The following is a 16,386-nucleotide window of genomic DNA, read 5'->3' as shown; positions in this document are numbered from 1 at the left end:
TAACAATTAAAGCTTGCCAAAAAGCTACGCGCTACAGTGTTCACTAAAAGTCGCGGAAAAAAAGCTTAAAAATCAAACTAGCGGAGCTACAATACATGACCGCCATGAAAGACAATAGACTCACCACCGCCGATCGCCGGTTCCTGCGCAGCTTGCTGACCGATCTAATCATCTTCATAGTGCTCGGCATACCGATCCTTATATGCGAGTTTGTGCTTGAACCGTTTCGTCGCGGCTTCTTCTGCGACGACGAGTCGATACGTTATCCTTTTCGTCCAAATACGATAACCACTGTCATGCTCGGTGTAATTGTTTTGGCTGTGCCGGCGTTGATAATGCTTCTAGTCGAATTAACACTCTTCTATCGTTGCGATCGCATACGTGAAACGGTGCTGCTGCTCGGCTACAAAGTGCCCGCGTGGCTGGCGGAATTCGCGCAGCATGCGCTTTACTTTACCTTTGGTGGCTTACTCACGTTGGAGGCGACGGAGATCGGCAAGTTCACAATTGGACGGCTGCGTCCACATTTCATTAGCGTGTGTCAGCCACAGTTGAGCGACGGCAGCAATTGCGAGTCGCCACAGAATCTGCATCGCTACATTGAGAATTATATTTGTGTGGGCAGCGGCTATACGTCGGAAGACGTGTGGCAGGCGCGTCTCTCCTTCCCCAGCGGTCACTCGAGCTTGTGCTTCTTTGCGCTCACTTATGTCGCCATATATCTGCAATACAAGATCACCTGGCGCGGTTCGAAATTGACGCGGCATTTTCTGCAGTTCACACTCGTAATGTTGGCTTGGTTCACGGCGCTGTCGCGCATTATGGACAATTGGCATCACTGGTCGGATGTGCTGTGCGGCGGTCTCTTGGGTCTTGCAATGGCCTTGATTACCGCGCGTTATATAACAAAGGAATTTAAGACACCGCAAGCGTGCTTGCGCGTGGAGCTGCCGCGACAGGATACGTGCACGACATTGAACGAGATCGTGCCGACGCCGCCACCGTATACGTTGGGACATGACGTCGATGGCAGCATGCCGTCGCTGCAACGGGCGAGCAATGGCAGCAACACGCAGAGCTTCAGTAATGAGCAGTATTGCTCGAAAGTGTGATTTTTGGTGGAGGCAGTTGGGGAAGCGGAGTAATTTTATACTTGTGATAGTTATTAACTAAGTGGTTGAAATATTGTTAAGTGCTGATAACGTAAAGTGCGATTTAATCAGCAAACAATGAATAACAACTACTTGAAAAACTGAAACCGAATGAAGTGTGAGTGGGAACAGTTTTTAAAATTAAGTTGTAATATAAGCGTTTAATGTGTTGCAAGTCATGCTTAGATTATAGCATATGCAAGTTGATTAAAAGTATGTAAAAGTGAGAACAGTTTTGAACATGTTATGCAACCCACACTTGCCAGCAAACAATTGTAGCTGGAAAGCTTTAAATGTTAGCTATTGTGAAACGTAACTATACTACGTATTAAGTGGATTTATTGACTTCTTTCAGTATTTTAATAAAGTTAAGAGTATTTAAATGTCATATTGTAAGAAAGCGCCAGAGAACATGATTGTAACAAAGGCAAATAAAAGTGGTAACTATTTAAAATCAATCTAAATCAGCCAAATTAAAAGTACGGTGCATTAATTAAGAATAATTTCCAAAAAAGTTGCATTAAGCAAACTGGGAACAGTTTAAAATAAATGTTTAGCACTCAAATTGAGTTTTGTCGGGTTAGTATGAAAATTTTTTTAATTAGAAGGAAATAAGAAAACTGGGAACAGTTAAATTTTTTGCTGAAGACAGTTAAAATTTCAAAAGCACCATTAATCGAAGCACTAATTAGTATAATTTTTACAATATCCGTACTAACCAAACTGGGAACAGTTTAAAGTAACTGAAAATCAGTCAAATTAAAAACTCTTCGAGTTAATATACAATAACATGAAAGAAAGCTGAATTAAGTAAACTGAGCACAGTTTCATTAGCACTGAGAACAGTTAAAATTTGATAACCAACCATAAGCTAAGTAAAAAATACAAAATAATAGATACTAAAACCAAAGATCTTTTAACTTTTAAGAAAAAAACTTAAATATTACTGCAAAAGTAATTGTTTTTACAAAACTTTACTAAATTCTATCACAGCGCTTAAGAAAAAGTATAGTACCAAAATAAATGTTTATTGCAAAACGCAAAACAAAGCAGATTTTATTGTCATTTATTATACTTATACACAAAACCATCGATTTCTCAGTTTTATTATTAAGTTACAATGTATTTAAAAACGTATACCTAATTTCCGCCGTCTCAGTATAAGTTCCACATAAATTTGCGTGTATATGTGCGCACGTTTATATGAGCCATAGCTTTAATTTGATAACTTATTAAAGTAAATTGCAGTTCAGTTTAAATCAGCAGTTTTGTCGTTATTTATAAAATTACGTTTAAGTAATTATTTAATAATAAAGCAAAAACAATTGATGTTGAAACTTGTTTTTTTAGTCAAATGGAAGTTTTCTCATCTTAGTATGTATATTTAAAGAATATTTTTGAACTCGTTCTTGAAGTTTTTGAATAGAGAACAACGATTACTATGAAAAGTTCGATTAGGAACAGGGTATGTTGGGTATTTTGGACCCGACTAAAGTGAGAAATAATTCCGCAGAAGTTGCATAGAGTATTCCCTGTAACCTATTAAACACTTAAACCAGTCAGCAGTGAAAAATTTTTGGTTTGCGGTTTGCCTATAACGAATCAAAATTCCACATATAAATTCCATTCATGAAAGCGAAATTTTAAAAATAAACCATACACTAGAAACTCCACCGGTATTACTCAAAGCGTGTAAATAATGATTTACAAATACAAAAAAAAATTAACAAATCAACAACAATTAACATTCCAGCATTGTTTGGCTGTGCTTAGCAACCACATTACGATGCCTCATACTCGTACTTCAGATGGCAATGAGGTGAATCACACTGATTAAAAAATGTTACATTCCAATGCGCGACGCACCTAGCGCCGTTTAGCAGGTATCTCTTCTGTATGGATGTTAAAATAAATTTTTTCGATTTAGTGAACTAGTACCATGACTGTTTAAAAAACAACTAGTTACTTACTAGTTTGATCGAGGTGAGTTAAGTTGAAAAACATTATCAGCAGGCAAAAGTTCTCGCTTTAGTGCATTAGTACCAACACTATATAGAAAACAACTAGTTACAAACTAGTTTCATTGAGGTGAGTTCAGTTTAAAAATGCTATCAGCAGGCGTGTGTTAGCACTAGTGGAAAAAAATAATCAACAGGCAAATGTTCTCGCTTTAGTAGCTTACTACTAACACTGTACAGAAAACAACTAGCTACTAACTAGTTTGTTTTAGGTGAGTTCAATTGAAAAAGCTATCAGCAGACGTATGCTGCATTTTTAACAAAAAAAAATTTTGTCTAAAAATTGGTTTCATGCCGCCTAGTTGACAACTAGTTCGTTCGGAACTAGTTCATAGTCGATGACATGTGGTGACGTAGTTTGTTTCTGCATATTTGAAGCTGCTCAGCGTGTCTACAAGGAGATTTGTATGTGAGCATGTCACAAGTATATATGGCAGTACATGCTTACCTATACATTCCAGGGTGATTCTCACAGCTCGTCTACCTGTCAACTTCAACAAAGAAGTTTCAACATACGAATATATATGTTTATACCAATACATACATTTATAGTGCACTGTGTGTGTAAGTTACATATATATCACACAATTAAGTATAAACATATGTCCACTGGCGTACAAAAACAATATGCTTTTATTGCGCTTTTAACTTCCTGTTTTGTTCCCATTTGAACATTAATGAGTTTTCGCTGTATTATATATACATATTATATTATTTGTTTAATGCGAAAAGGTAACAGCCTTGAGAACTGTATTATTTATCTACGTAAATATATAATTTTCTCGACTGGTGAAAAAGGTTGGCTGAACAAAATCTGTGACGCTCGTAAAGCTAGCGAAACTAATTCGGATATTTCAGAAACTTTTCAGCCAGCATTTATATAAACTGAAAAAGTCTATTATTTAGTATCCCACCACATCTGGAACATACAGCAGGAAGCGTTGGAAACCCTATAAAACTATGTACAAATGAGCAGCATGATGAGCTGAGTCGATTTAGTCGGGTTCGTCTGTCTTCTATTCTATCGGCATACAGGGGGATTAGTCATTCAATTTTTGAGATATCGATCTGAAATTTCGTATACCTTCTTTTCTTCCAAAGTAACAGCTCATTTGTCGACATTGGACCACTGTAGCTTATAGCTGCCATACAAACTGAGCGATCAAAATCCAGTCTTTGTATGGAAAACTTTTTTATTTGTAGAGATACCTTCTTAAAATTTGGCGTGAATTATTTTCCAAGTCAATGGTATAATTTCTGAAGAAATTGTTCAGATCGGTTGCATATAGCATATAGCTGCCATACAAACTGATCGATTAAACTCAAGTCCTTGTATGGAAAACTTTTTTATTTAACGGTATATCCTTATGAAATTTGGAACGAATTAGTTTCCAACTCCACGATGTAATCTCCGAGGAAATTGTTCAGATCGGTTGATTATTGCTTATAGCTGCCATACAAACTGATCGATCGAACTCAAGTTCTTGTATGAACAAATTCGTTATCTGTCCAGATATCTTATCGAAATTGCGCACATATTATTTACTAAGTCAAATGTATAACCACAGTAGAAATTGTTCAAATCGGACCACTATAGCATATAGCTACCACACTGATTCATAAGCTGATTGATCAAAATCAAAATAGAGATCCTTTTATACCCTTTTATGTTATAAGAAATACAACTGTAAAGGGTATTAACGCTTCACTGCAGCCTAGAGCATAACAGTGAAAGGACCAAGAAAGTGGATTTATGGTAAAGGGAAAAACACGGCACGAACTTATCTAAATAAATCATATTATGCGTCCTTCTGCAAACAAAATCACATTACGATTCAATTATCAACACGGAAGTGGTGCCTTTGTGGAATATACTCTTCAAAATTTTTATTTTTACCTACGCACCTTGTTGGTGCTTTAAAGTGAACTCAACAGCTATCATCCCCTAAATAATTGGCAGAGAACTGAGTGTCAGCTCAAGTTGCTCGTTGTGTGCGCTTCTTTACCTGGATTCTTATATATTTTGCCAGCCTTACAGAAACAACGCACGAATGTGATACCTGAGTGAACCTTATGGAGTAGCTTAACATTTTAAATGTGATACTTCATCCCTGAGTGATCTTTACAGATTAACTGAACATTCTAAATGTAGTACTTCAGTTACTCCATAAGGATCACTCTGAGATCACATTTCGTATGTTGTTTGTGTAAGGTTGTCTTGAATGTATGATCCTTGAGTTATGGCATAAAGATCACTCAAGTACCACATTTCGTTTGTAGCCTGCGTAAGGGTATGTTTAATTTTTTCTTTGCAGTTTAAAAATTCTCAACCATTTTATATATTTCTACACTCATATGCTTTGCTGTTTCTGTTGCAAAATTACCTTCACTTCTCTTCAGTTGTCGAATAAATCTTTCGCCTTTTACTAAAGATTTCCGTGGAGAGGAGTAACTAATAGGTCTGTAACAATTTTTGTCAAAGGCTCAACTTTTCTTGCGAGGCATTGTTGGGCCGTTAATGAATGCATACAACTTATAAAACAGCGAAGGAAAAATATGAGGTTTTTAAACTGAGTTAAGGCACCGAAATTTTCAAAAATGTATTGTAGAAGAGCGAATCGTGTTTAATTTTAAGCAATAAACTGCAAGACTGTCTTTTTTGAGTAAATTACATTTTCTAGTTTAATTAAAATTTATTATTTGTAACTCAATTATTTCTCTAACATTTTATTTTTGTTTTTTGATAATATCTCTGACTTTATGGCTCAATTCTAAGCTATCACAATTATATATTTGTCCGTGTATGCATATCGCAACGTCGCTCCCAGCCCTCTTGTTCATAACCACCCTTCCACACAAAACATTTGACAGCTCCGCATGCAATTATTCATCTTCAGTTGTCTCCGCTCATTGTCACTCCACTGCCAAGCTGGCATAATAAAGTCAGTTGGAGTACATCAATAGACCCCTGCGGTGTAAACCACACTCACCAACACACATTTCATACCACGACTATATGTAGAGCGGCACAAATATGTACATGTTGTATGCTTGACTCCCATCAGTATCATTGCAGTTGGTCTTGTCTGTCGAGCGTCGGTATTTCAATTGAATTTCGTATTCAATTCAATTCCAAATTGATTTATTATTGCGGACAACCACCAGCCGGGTTGGTGGCTGGTTTGTGCACAAAAACAAAAACCCTTGCATTTGATTGTCTCAAGTAAGACATTAGTATGGTTAGCAGGTAAATAGCAGCAATGAAGCGCCAACCTGTAGAGATATGACTTTGCGCATGCGCATGCATTCACTGAGCAAAGCGTTCGGCAGTAGAGATGTAGTGCAGCAGATAATCCCTATTGCATTCAGCGGGTGGTCAAGATACTGACTACTGACTAATTTGATAAGAAAAATGTGTAAAATTTATTGTTGCCACATTTGTAGTAAATTTCATTTTAAAGCGCCACAAAAGTGGTTGGTGGCTAATTAATTGTTAGTTTTCGGTTAGTAAAAGAGAAATACATACATATGTTGTGGCTGTCGAAAATGCATTCATAGCATAATTAATTACAATTCTACAAGAGGCGAACTGCATCTTGACAAGTAATCAGCTAATTTTACAAGTATTGAGTCGTTCACAAGGCGCAACAAAGTTTTCGCTTTTTTTTTAATGAAAATTAATTTTTTTGTAAGGAAATGGTCACAAAGTATTGCTCGTCGCTAGTTGGAACCTTTTTCCCATCTTTCTAGTAGCACTCCAATGCTTTTATGGTAAAACCATTAATCTTGTAATGCTATTCCAGAATCTAGCAATTTTTCGTTGTCGTCTTGTGAGTGGAACTGCTTCTGAGCCAGCGAATAGGCCATCGAGTTTAACAAATAATAAAAGACGCTGCAATATCTGGGAATAAAGCGTTTCCGGGCAGGTTTAAACGAGTTTATGGACATGAGGAACCCCAAGTTCATTGTTTTTGAACCATTTCTAGAAGATGTAGGGTTTGTAAACATGAGGCACATGTTGTCAGGCAACAGAATCACATTATCGTGCCGTACCAGGTATTGAGTTCATAGGTAACCGCAAGTTCCTTGCTTTTGCACCATTCCCAGAAGATGTAGTCGCTTTGAAATGGCCTGACGGTCTTGACGGGTGAACACTTCCCGCGTTTGCCAAGAATCCTCATCGAGCAACGTCTCCAATTCACCGTCTTTGCACGTTTTTTGCTTTCCTTTAAGCGACCGATCGTTAATATCGAAATCCTTTCGACGCCAGCCGGAATGCGCTTCAAAAATGTATTATTACTTAGAAGTTTGATATACAAAACATAGTCGTTATTGCGCGTAAGCAAATTTTTTTCTGAGAACATGAGAAATCCATTTGTGACCCTTCGAAATTAATCGTAGACGTCTCATGTGATTCAGAAAAACAGCTTAAAAGAAATTTAAACTTTCAGCAATCTCTCGAGTTGTTATTCGAGGAAATTTATTTTATCTATCGGCTTCAAGTTTCACGTTCCTTCCAGCACTTGAGGCATCCTCAAGATCGAAATTGTCGGAACGAAATCGTTTACACAAAAATTATCTGCATTTGTCGACAGTGATAATCTTAGTGAGGGACCCATTATGAGCAGAGTAAGCGAATCTAAATAACCAACTCAAAGAAAACAACTTCTATACTAGTTTCTATTTTGCAATGTATTCATAAGTGGGCTAACATAACCACGAAGAAAAGTCGAGCCTTTTACAAAAATTTGGACAAAACCAGATAAAACCCTTAAACACAACTGACAACGGAAATCTTTGGTAAAAGGCGAAAGATTAATTCGTCAATTAAAAAAGAAGACAAGGTAAATTTGCAATGCAAAGCATTTGTATAAAGAAAGATATGAAGTGGTTGAGAATTCTTGAACTGTAATTAAATATTTGAAAAAAGGGATCACACAAAGATTATAGTTAAAAGATTTCTCGTGTCAGGATTGCAAAAAGTATGAAAGAGCAGGTAAATTTAGCACTCACAACCAGATTCATGAGTTGAGAGAGCGGTCTGCCGGCATATCTTTAGGGGATGAGCGCTACTGAGATCACTTTAGACCACCAGCCGGCTAAGGTAGCACATTTTTAGGGGATGAGAGCTATTGAGGTCACTTTAGAGCATTAGCCAGCATAGGCAGCAGATTTTTAAGAGAATGAGAGCGGTCTGCTCGCACGTCTTTAGAGAATGAGAGATGACTTTCGAATACCGGCTGGCGCAGGAAGCACATTTTAGGTGGATGCGAAGAGCTGAGATCACTTAAGACCACCGGCCGGCGCAGGCAGCTCATTCTTTAGGGGATGCGAAGTGCTGAGATCACTTTAACGAAAAGGAAACCTTGCCACAGGTAAGTATTGAGTCATACCATATACACGCTGCGATATTTTTATATCCTAAGCTACTTTATCTAAACTTGTGTTTAGCTGTTAACCGCAATTTCTGCCTCTAAACTCCAACACATTCTCCAATATATTTATTCTCCTATAGTTAAAATTTTCTTGGTATATACGTTATCAAACAAATATGAATTTAGTTCTGAGAAACGGCATGGAATTTTTGACTACAAATTACTCGTATTACCATAATTTAGTAAAGAAGTCGCCATAAAAAAATTTGTATTTAAAAGAGTTTACTTTTTTCACAAATATGGCGCAGTGTTATAAATTAATTTAAGCGCTTCGTAGAGTAAATATTTTGAAGAGCGTTTCAGAGACGCTAGAATTCCTTGCAAAGCGCTTTTTATCACAGCGTGGCATATTTCTCGCGCATGAGTCATAGCGTCTACAGCGCCTCTTTATCGGCTCATATGTTGGCCTGCGACTTTAGTAAGCCCATTTATAAAGCCATAAATCTTAGCCAAGTTGTGTATGTTTGTAGAAAAGCTTGTTTGTCTGAGTTAATCTCCACGATTTTGCAAAAATACAAACATATTCTTTTTCTTCATTGGCGTAGACACCTCTTACGCGATTATAGCCGAAAATATAAACATACGAATAATAAAAATTTATATGTTTGCTGTTTAAAAAAGTGATAAAAATGTGGAACTCTGTAAATAAATGAATTGTTTGGTTGGTTTGTAAAACTTTATAGCCAAGGCACAATCGCAAATATTTTAAAAAGCAGTTTTACAATTTTTCGTGTCATGGCAGGTATGTTTTTGCGGGCCATTCTGATTTATTTGCGAGTTGTTGTTGCTAATTAATGATACCTAAGAAATAATGCGAACTTTTGGCAATTCTTTGGCGTTGTTTATATGAGGAGGTTACTAACATGAAACGCTAAAAACATAACGCTTCCAAAAAATTCCATATATTAGGGTGGTTCTAAAAATATTAAATCTTTTTCCATTGTTCATAAGAGCGAATTAGTAGCATGAAATGATAAAAACATAACACATTCAACAAATGTCATAAAAATACAACTCCATATGTTAGGGTGGGTCCAAATTTTTTTTCCTTGATAGTCTGAAAAATAGGTGCTTAAACACCTTTACGAAAATCGCCCGGAAGGTCCTCCAAAAATTGTTTTACATATATACATATGCAAATATATTAGGGTGGTTCTAAAAAAATTAATATTTCTTCATTGTTTATGAGGAGGCAGTATTTAAATCAAACATAAAACTAAAAACATAACAACTCTAACCAAAGTTATACATATACAACTAAATATTGTATATTAGGGTGGTTTCAAAACAAAAAAAGAAAAAATTGATAGTCTGCAAAATGGGTGCTTAGATACCTCTACGAAAATTATTCGGAAGGTCCACCGCTTCACAGCTTTCTAAATTTTCCTTATTATCGGTTAAAAAAAATTCATATCTCGCTGCCTTCCATAGATTTTGTAGGAAATTTAATGCTTTACATAAAAGTCTCGTACAATTTTTACGTAAATCTAATACCTTTAAAGATATTAATGGTTGAAAATTGATTATATTAAGGCACATTTTTTTCTTAAGAATATTTACTATAACCCGATCAACAAAAAAATCATTTTAGACTGCAAAACTTACAGTTTCGTAGTAAATTTATTACTCACATTTGGGGAGACTTTCTTAGAGATGTAGTAGAACATGTTTTTCAGAGTACCAAGCGAAAAAAAAATATTTTTTTTTACCCATACATATTTTACATATATGTATTTTATATATGTACATATGTATGTATGTGTTGGAGTTGTTATGTTTGCAGCTTTGCATGTTAATAAACCCTTCTTATAAACAATGGAAACATATTTCGTTATTTTTCAACCACCCTAATATACACGAATATTAAAAATATTCGTTCGAGTTGTTATGTTTTTGCTTTGCATGTTCATAAACCCTTCTTATAAACAATGGAAAAATATTTCGATATTTTTAAACCACCCTAATATACATAAATATTAAAAATATTCGATCGAGTTGTTATGGTTTTAGCTTTGCATGTTCATAAACCCTTCTTATAAACAGTGGAAAAATATTTCGTTATTTTTAAACCACCCTAATATACATGAATATTAAAAATATTCGTTGGAGCTGTCATGTGTTTAGCATTTCATGTTAATAAACCCTTCTTATAAACAATGGAAAAATATTTCGTAATTTTTATACCACCCTAATATAAATAAATATTTAAGTACGCAATTAAAAAAATGGGCGTTTCCATTTAAATGTTATTTAAAATTTTGCACAAATTATAAATGTATTTAAATATGTTTCGCAACTAAGCTCAACCCAGACATTAGCATTCATAAATTATGAGCGCACACCTGGGCTTGTCGAATTTAGGTAGACTAATCTGCTTTTTGATTATTGTGCATTTATGACGCAGAAGATAGCTTTAAGCTAAGCACATATTCACATATACATATGTATATGTACATATATACACATGCGCCTATATATTCACATATATAATATATCCACATATACATATACGTATATATCAGATATGTTCTTAGCTCCAATAATATGGCTGTACGAGTATGTGTGGGTATTTAATTCCAAGGGGAAATCTTTGCAAGTAACTCCCAAAGCACGAATTTTGATATGATCGATATCAGATTATGAGTCACGAAATTCGAATTAAAGATTAGTGGTTCTAAAATATGCGAAGTTTAGATAAAAAATATTAATTTAAAAAAAAATTATTTTAAAATTAATATTAATATTAATTTCTGCTTCCAAAAAAATATTTTTTATGAGCTAATTTTTTTTATTTCTATTTCTAAATAAGTATTTCTTACTAATCTTATTATTATTATTATTATTATATCGCATATATTTCTTATTAAAAATAAAGACGTAGCATGACTGAGCATTAACCATAAATCTAAGTATAGTATTGAAACAGTAACCTCACACAGGAAGTTAATGTATGTTGGCATACATACATACAAATTTCGGTTAGAAACGCTGATTCAGCCTGAGCGAGGAAAGGTTTGTACAATTACATCAATTCATATAGACAAGAAATCGCTTACCAATTTATTTTGTATATACGTATTGCAAGTACCTGTAAATAGACAAAAAGAAAAAATATAATAAAGACATTTTCAAACATAAAAAATAAAAATATTTTTTTAAAAAATTTAAACATATTTTTTTTTTTTAAATAGTTTGCATTAGATAATAAATAAAAGCAAAATCTTTAACTTCTTATGTATCGAAGCAATAGCGTCCACAAATAGAAAAATTCGCATGCAAGAATTTGACTTTGAACGGTCAGTTTCTATGGCAGCTATATGTTATAGTAGTTCGATCTGTACAATTTTTTCAGATATTGTAGCGTTGCCTTCAAAAATAATCAATGTCGAAATTCGTAAAGATACCTTGTCAAATAAACAAGTTTTCCACACAAGGATCTTATATGGAACGGTTAGTTTGTGTGACAGCTATATGCTATAGGGATTCGATCTGAACAACTAACTCGGAGATTAAACCATTGGCTTGTGGAATAATCCATGCCAAATTTCGTAAAGATATCTTGTAAAATAAATAGTTTTCCATACAAGGACCGGATTTGGATCAATCAGTTTATAGGGCAGCTATATGCTATAGTGGTTCGATATCAGCGATTTCGATAACTCAGCAGCTTCTTGGAAAGAAAAGAGCGTGTGAAAAATTTCAGATCGATATCTCCAAAAATTGTGAGATCAGTTGGCTTATATAGCGGCCAGGCAGACATACATACATTGCTAAAACGTCCCGAGCTCAGCACAATGATTCCTTATATATAAAGATATTAAACGAGTTCCTGTTTTTTCTTCTAGGAAACTTAAACGAAAGGTATAGTGTAAGATTGGATTACACTAGTTAGCTGTTACGGCTTTTATAGACCTACTTGTCCTTAATAATGCCAGTTGTAGGTTCCGTTTAAGTTGAGGTGAAGTATTCATCATACCGGATGTCAACGTTTTTTGTGAACTTTAAGAACGATTTATTATCTAAATTGGATGCTTTGTCTATTCAGCTAAACCGCGAAGCTCCTACATATCAGACTAGTTGTAGATGATATTTTAAATAAGCATAGCAGATGTTCGGTCTTCTCTCTCATGCCTACTTCCCTACTTTCTGCATGTACTGTCGTTACTAATGCCCATCTACTTGTAGCTCCCAAGGAATACTTGTAAGTTGGGACTAGTCATTAAGCCAACAGCCATCTTGCAGTCCTTTCGAGACCGTGTGAATGAAAAGTATGCCTCTTTTACTTCATGGTTCTTACACTTGATCATGGCGGATAAGCATGCCTTCAAGGCGTTTTATCCTGCTCTGATCTGTCTTTCAGCCTTTTGGAAATTTCATTGTATATACATAGTTGTTACTGATTTCGGTAATTTCTGTATTGGTTGAGTAACCAGACGGATAACACTTTTGGCAATCTCAGCAGCTATTGTGTTTCCCAGAACTTCTTTGTGAACTGGAAACAAGTTTATATGCTGTCGCTACATCTACTGTCTCTTTACTTTAAGGAAGTTCTCACATCAGGTAATGCATAGTGAGATTATTGCCGTAATTACCGCCTGGCTGTCGACATATACTATATTGTATAGTAATCATCTTTATGTTGCTTCCTACGTTAGCAGCTATCTAAGTAGCTATCTAAGCAGCTTTCCCGACCGCAAAGACATTCGTCTGAAAGAAACTACAATATTCTGGAAGCTTGAAGGGTCGCCTGAGATCCAGCTTCGAGCAATAGCTCCACTCCTCTAGCCATTTTTGATCGGTCTGTATAGATGTTGTAAGTTCTACTGGCGAGTCGCAAGCTCTTGCGCAGCCATTCTCTTTTAGTGTGAAAAGTTATGTTGTGTGTTTCATATGGATTGTAGGTATGTTATAGATTTTATTTACAAATTTACAGAAGCTCTGCTGTTACCGAAAGATTCAGCGTAATCTTGCTGAATATTGCTAATGCTAACTTTGGTTGGCTGGTATCACCAGCTAGATAACCTTCACTTTGAAGAGTATAAGCTATTAGAGATGAGAGCGAGAGAAAAAGAAACGGAAACTATTTAGCAGTTCCTCGAGATGGGCTTTTGGAGGATTTCCATTCAATTCATAGCGTTCAATAATATAGCTTGACGAATATCAAATCGTCTCAAGAGAACAACAAATCTGAGATTTTCACTTTGCCAAACTAAGAATTCTGGTCTCTTTTTTGGTCACAGGTTTTCATGCGTCGCCACTCCCGGCTCTTTCGAACGCTTCAAAAATCCTTAGCGACAGTTTAGGGCTTAGAACACTTAGACGGTCTCTAAAACATTTTCCAAGCTACTCACAATATAAACATTTCTTTACAAAATTTTATATAAGCATCTACTTTAACTAGCTGTCCGGCACCGACGTCCTCTCTACTTAATATTTGCAAGTTGAATAAGCCGCTGCTTCACGTCATTTATTTCCATTATTTAGCTGCCGCTTTATCTAACAATAACGGCTAATTTAAATTCACCTCACGCAGCGATAAAATATATATTTTCCTTATTCTTTTCAAACAAATTTTGCACATCATCAATTCAATTAGCTGGCGCAGATAATGTTGTTGTCGCATTCATTGCAACAAACACAACATGCAACACGGCATAGTGGCGACAATTCTTCTGTTGCAACATCATTTGCAACATCATTTACATTTGTTGAAGCGCTAAGTAGAATGCGATGTTTCGACTGCAACGTGCGACGGCATAAAGTAGCAGCAACAACAAAAATAAGGTGAAGAGACCCAACTGCCAGGAAGGCTACGACACCAAATCAATAAAAAGGCAGCAACGAAAAAAAAATTGGCATTCAGGATTGAAATAAATGAAAGATGAAAAGCGCAAAAATGAGCAGCAGCGTCGTGTCGATGAAAAGTTGCAAGTTGCAAGTTGCACGCTGCAACTGCCAATTTCCAAAGACAAATTGATTTATGTACAGGACCATAATAGCTCGACGACGGGAGCGCGGCACGCAGATTGCCAGCAGAAAATGTACAAAATGCATTGCCGTTGAATTGACAGTGGATTGAAGTGGCTGAGGAGAAATGGCTGAGAACGAAAAAAGTAAGCGAAATCACGTCGCAAGACATGAAACAGATATTAGTTAAGGTGTACGAAATAACGAAAAGTAAAAAAAAAGCAAAAAAGGATAACTACGGTTGCACCGAAACTATAATACCCTTCACAAATATAAAAGCCTCCTTACAAAAAAACTTCAATCTGATGGGTCAATTTGCATGGCAGCTATATGCTATAGTGATCCGATCTCAATAATTTCTGCAGAGGATGTGCCGTTTCTTCAGAAAATTATGCATGAAAAATTTTGTGACGATAACTCGTCAATTAAAAAAGTTTTCCTTACAAGGACCTGATTTCGATCGTTCAGTTTGTATGGGAGCTATATGATACAGAGGTCCGATCTGAACAATTTCGAAGAAGATTTTAACATGGCCGTATCCAGTAATCCATGTCAAATTTCGTGAAGATATCACGCCAAATAAGAAAGTTTTCCTTACAAGGACCTGATTTTGATCGTTCAGTTTGTATGACAGCTAAACGCTATAGTAATTTCATCTTAACATTTCTTTCAGGGATTGTAGCGCTTCTTCAGCGAACAATCCTAACCAATATTTGTGACGACATCTCGTACAATAAAAAAGTTTTCCTCACAAGAACCTGATTTTGACCATTCAGTTTGTATGGCAGCTATATGATATATTAGTATGATTTCATCAATTCCAACATATGAGCAGTTTCTTGTAAAGAAATGGACTGTTGCAAAATTTCAGCTCGATATCTCAAAAGTTGAGCTCCATTATTCCATAACTGCTATATATTTTAAAGGGTCCCCTACGTTTTCTACTGTATAACTGCGTGTCCAACTTACTATACCATGTGCAGGGTATAAAAATAGCAAATATATGACGCGCCGGAGTGGCCAGCAAGTGGCTGGCGTGTATGTGTGAGTGACGTTGGACCGATAGCGTGTGGCTTGTTGGCGCAGAAAATGAGACGACAAAATGCGCGGAAATGCAATTTAAGGCAATGAGCCATTCTTATTTCATCACTTCAACATAAACAGCAATAGGATTAAGCACTAGTTTGCAGCGCTGGATAAAATGAAATGTGGCAGCTTCCTTTTACGCGGCCTCCCTTTCTCTGTCTCTCGCGCTGTAAAGCATTCGCTTAAGGTGAGATTCATTTAATGCGCAAAATTGTCAAGAAGCTGAGAAAAATTGCGCCGAAATTTGTTTAGCAATAAATAAATGCTTTGAAATTTTTCAGCAATAAATAAATGCTTTGAATAATGATGCAACAAATTGTTGCAGCAATAAATGCATGCTGTAGACTGTCAAGGTGTTGACGGAGTTAAATACTAGTAGAAGCTAGCAGCAGAGTATAAAAAATATGAGAACTCGCTTATTTGAAGCATACTTTTGTGCGAAATTTTAAAGAGAGAAGTCAGTAAGTAGTGTTTTCGGTATACTAAATAACTAGGAATTATTTTGAGACACCCAAAACTTTACATAATCTCCTTTTATTTATTTTTGGATGCTTTCAAAGGCGGAAACTCATTTAAATTTTCCATAATGCGACTTAAAAACCGTCTGAGAATTGCAGTTGCGCACCCAAATGAATGAAAACGCTAGCGCCTAAATATAGGCCTACCTATAAGCTATGATAGAGCCTTGGCGCAGAGGCGAAAAGTTGACAGATAAACATTTTTTTGGAC

At 35.8% G+C, this 16,386-nt stretch overlaps 1 protein-coding gene and 2 non-coding genes across 3 annotated transcripts; 2 read left to right on the top strand and 1 right to left on the bottom strand.

Moving 5' to 3' along the window:
- LOC126761857 (putative phosphatidate phosphatase) lies at positions 1-2,488 on the top strand. Its single transcript, XM_050478282.1, has one exon. It carries the CDS (start codon positions 96-98, stop codon positions 1,110-1,112), a length of 1,017 nt encoding a protein of 338 aa, XP_050334239.1. The 5' UTR covers positions 1-95; the 3' UTR covers positions 1,113-2,488.
- A 3,061-nt stretch (positions 2,489-5,549) lies between these two features.
- On the top strand, positions 5,550-5,670 carry LOC126763829 (U5 spliceosomal RNA). Its single transcript, XR_007667686.1, has one exon. It is a non-coding gene; the product is annotated as a U5 spliceosomal RNA (small nuclear RNA).
- Positions 5,671-7,894: 2,224 nt separating this feature from the next.
- LOC126763832 (U5 spliceosomal RNA) lies at positions 7,895-8,017 on the bottom strand. The gene has a single exon (XR_007667689.1). It is a non-coding gene; the product is annotated as a U5 spliceosomal RNA (small nuclear RNA).
- Positions 8,018-16,386: the final 8,369 nt, after the last annotated feature.

The sequence above is a fragment of the Bactrocera neohumeralis genome, chromosome 6, assembly GCF_024586455.1.
Source record: "Bactrocera neohumeralis isolate Rockhampton chromosome 6, APGP_CSIRO_Bneo_wtdbg2-racon-allhic-juicebox.fasta_v2, whole genome shotgun sequence".
Lineage (NCBI taxonomy): Eukaryota > Metazoa > Arthropoda > Insecta > Diptera > Tephritidae > Bactrocera > Bactrocera neohumeralis.
This window is presented reverse-complemented; position numbering and strand designations above follow the sequence as displayed.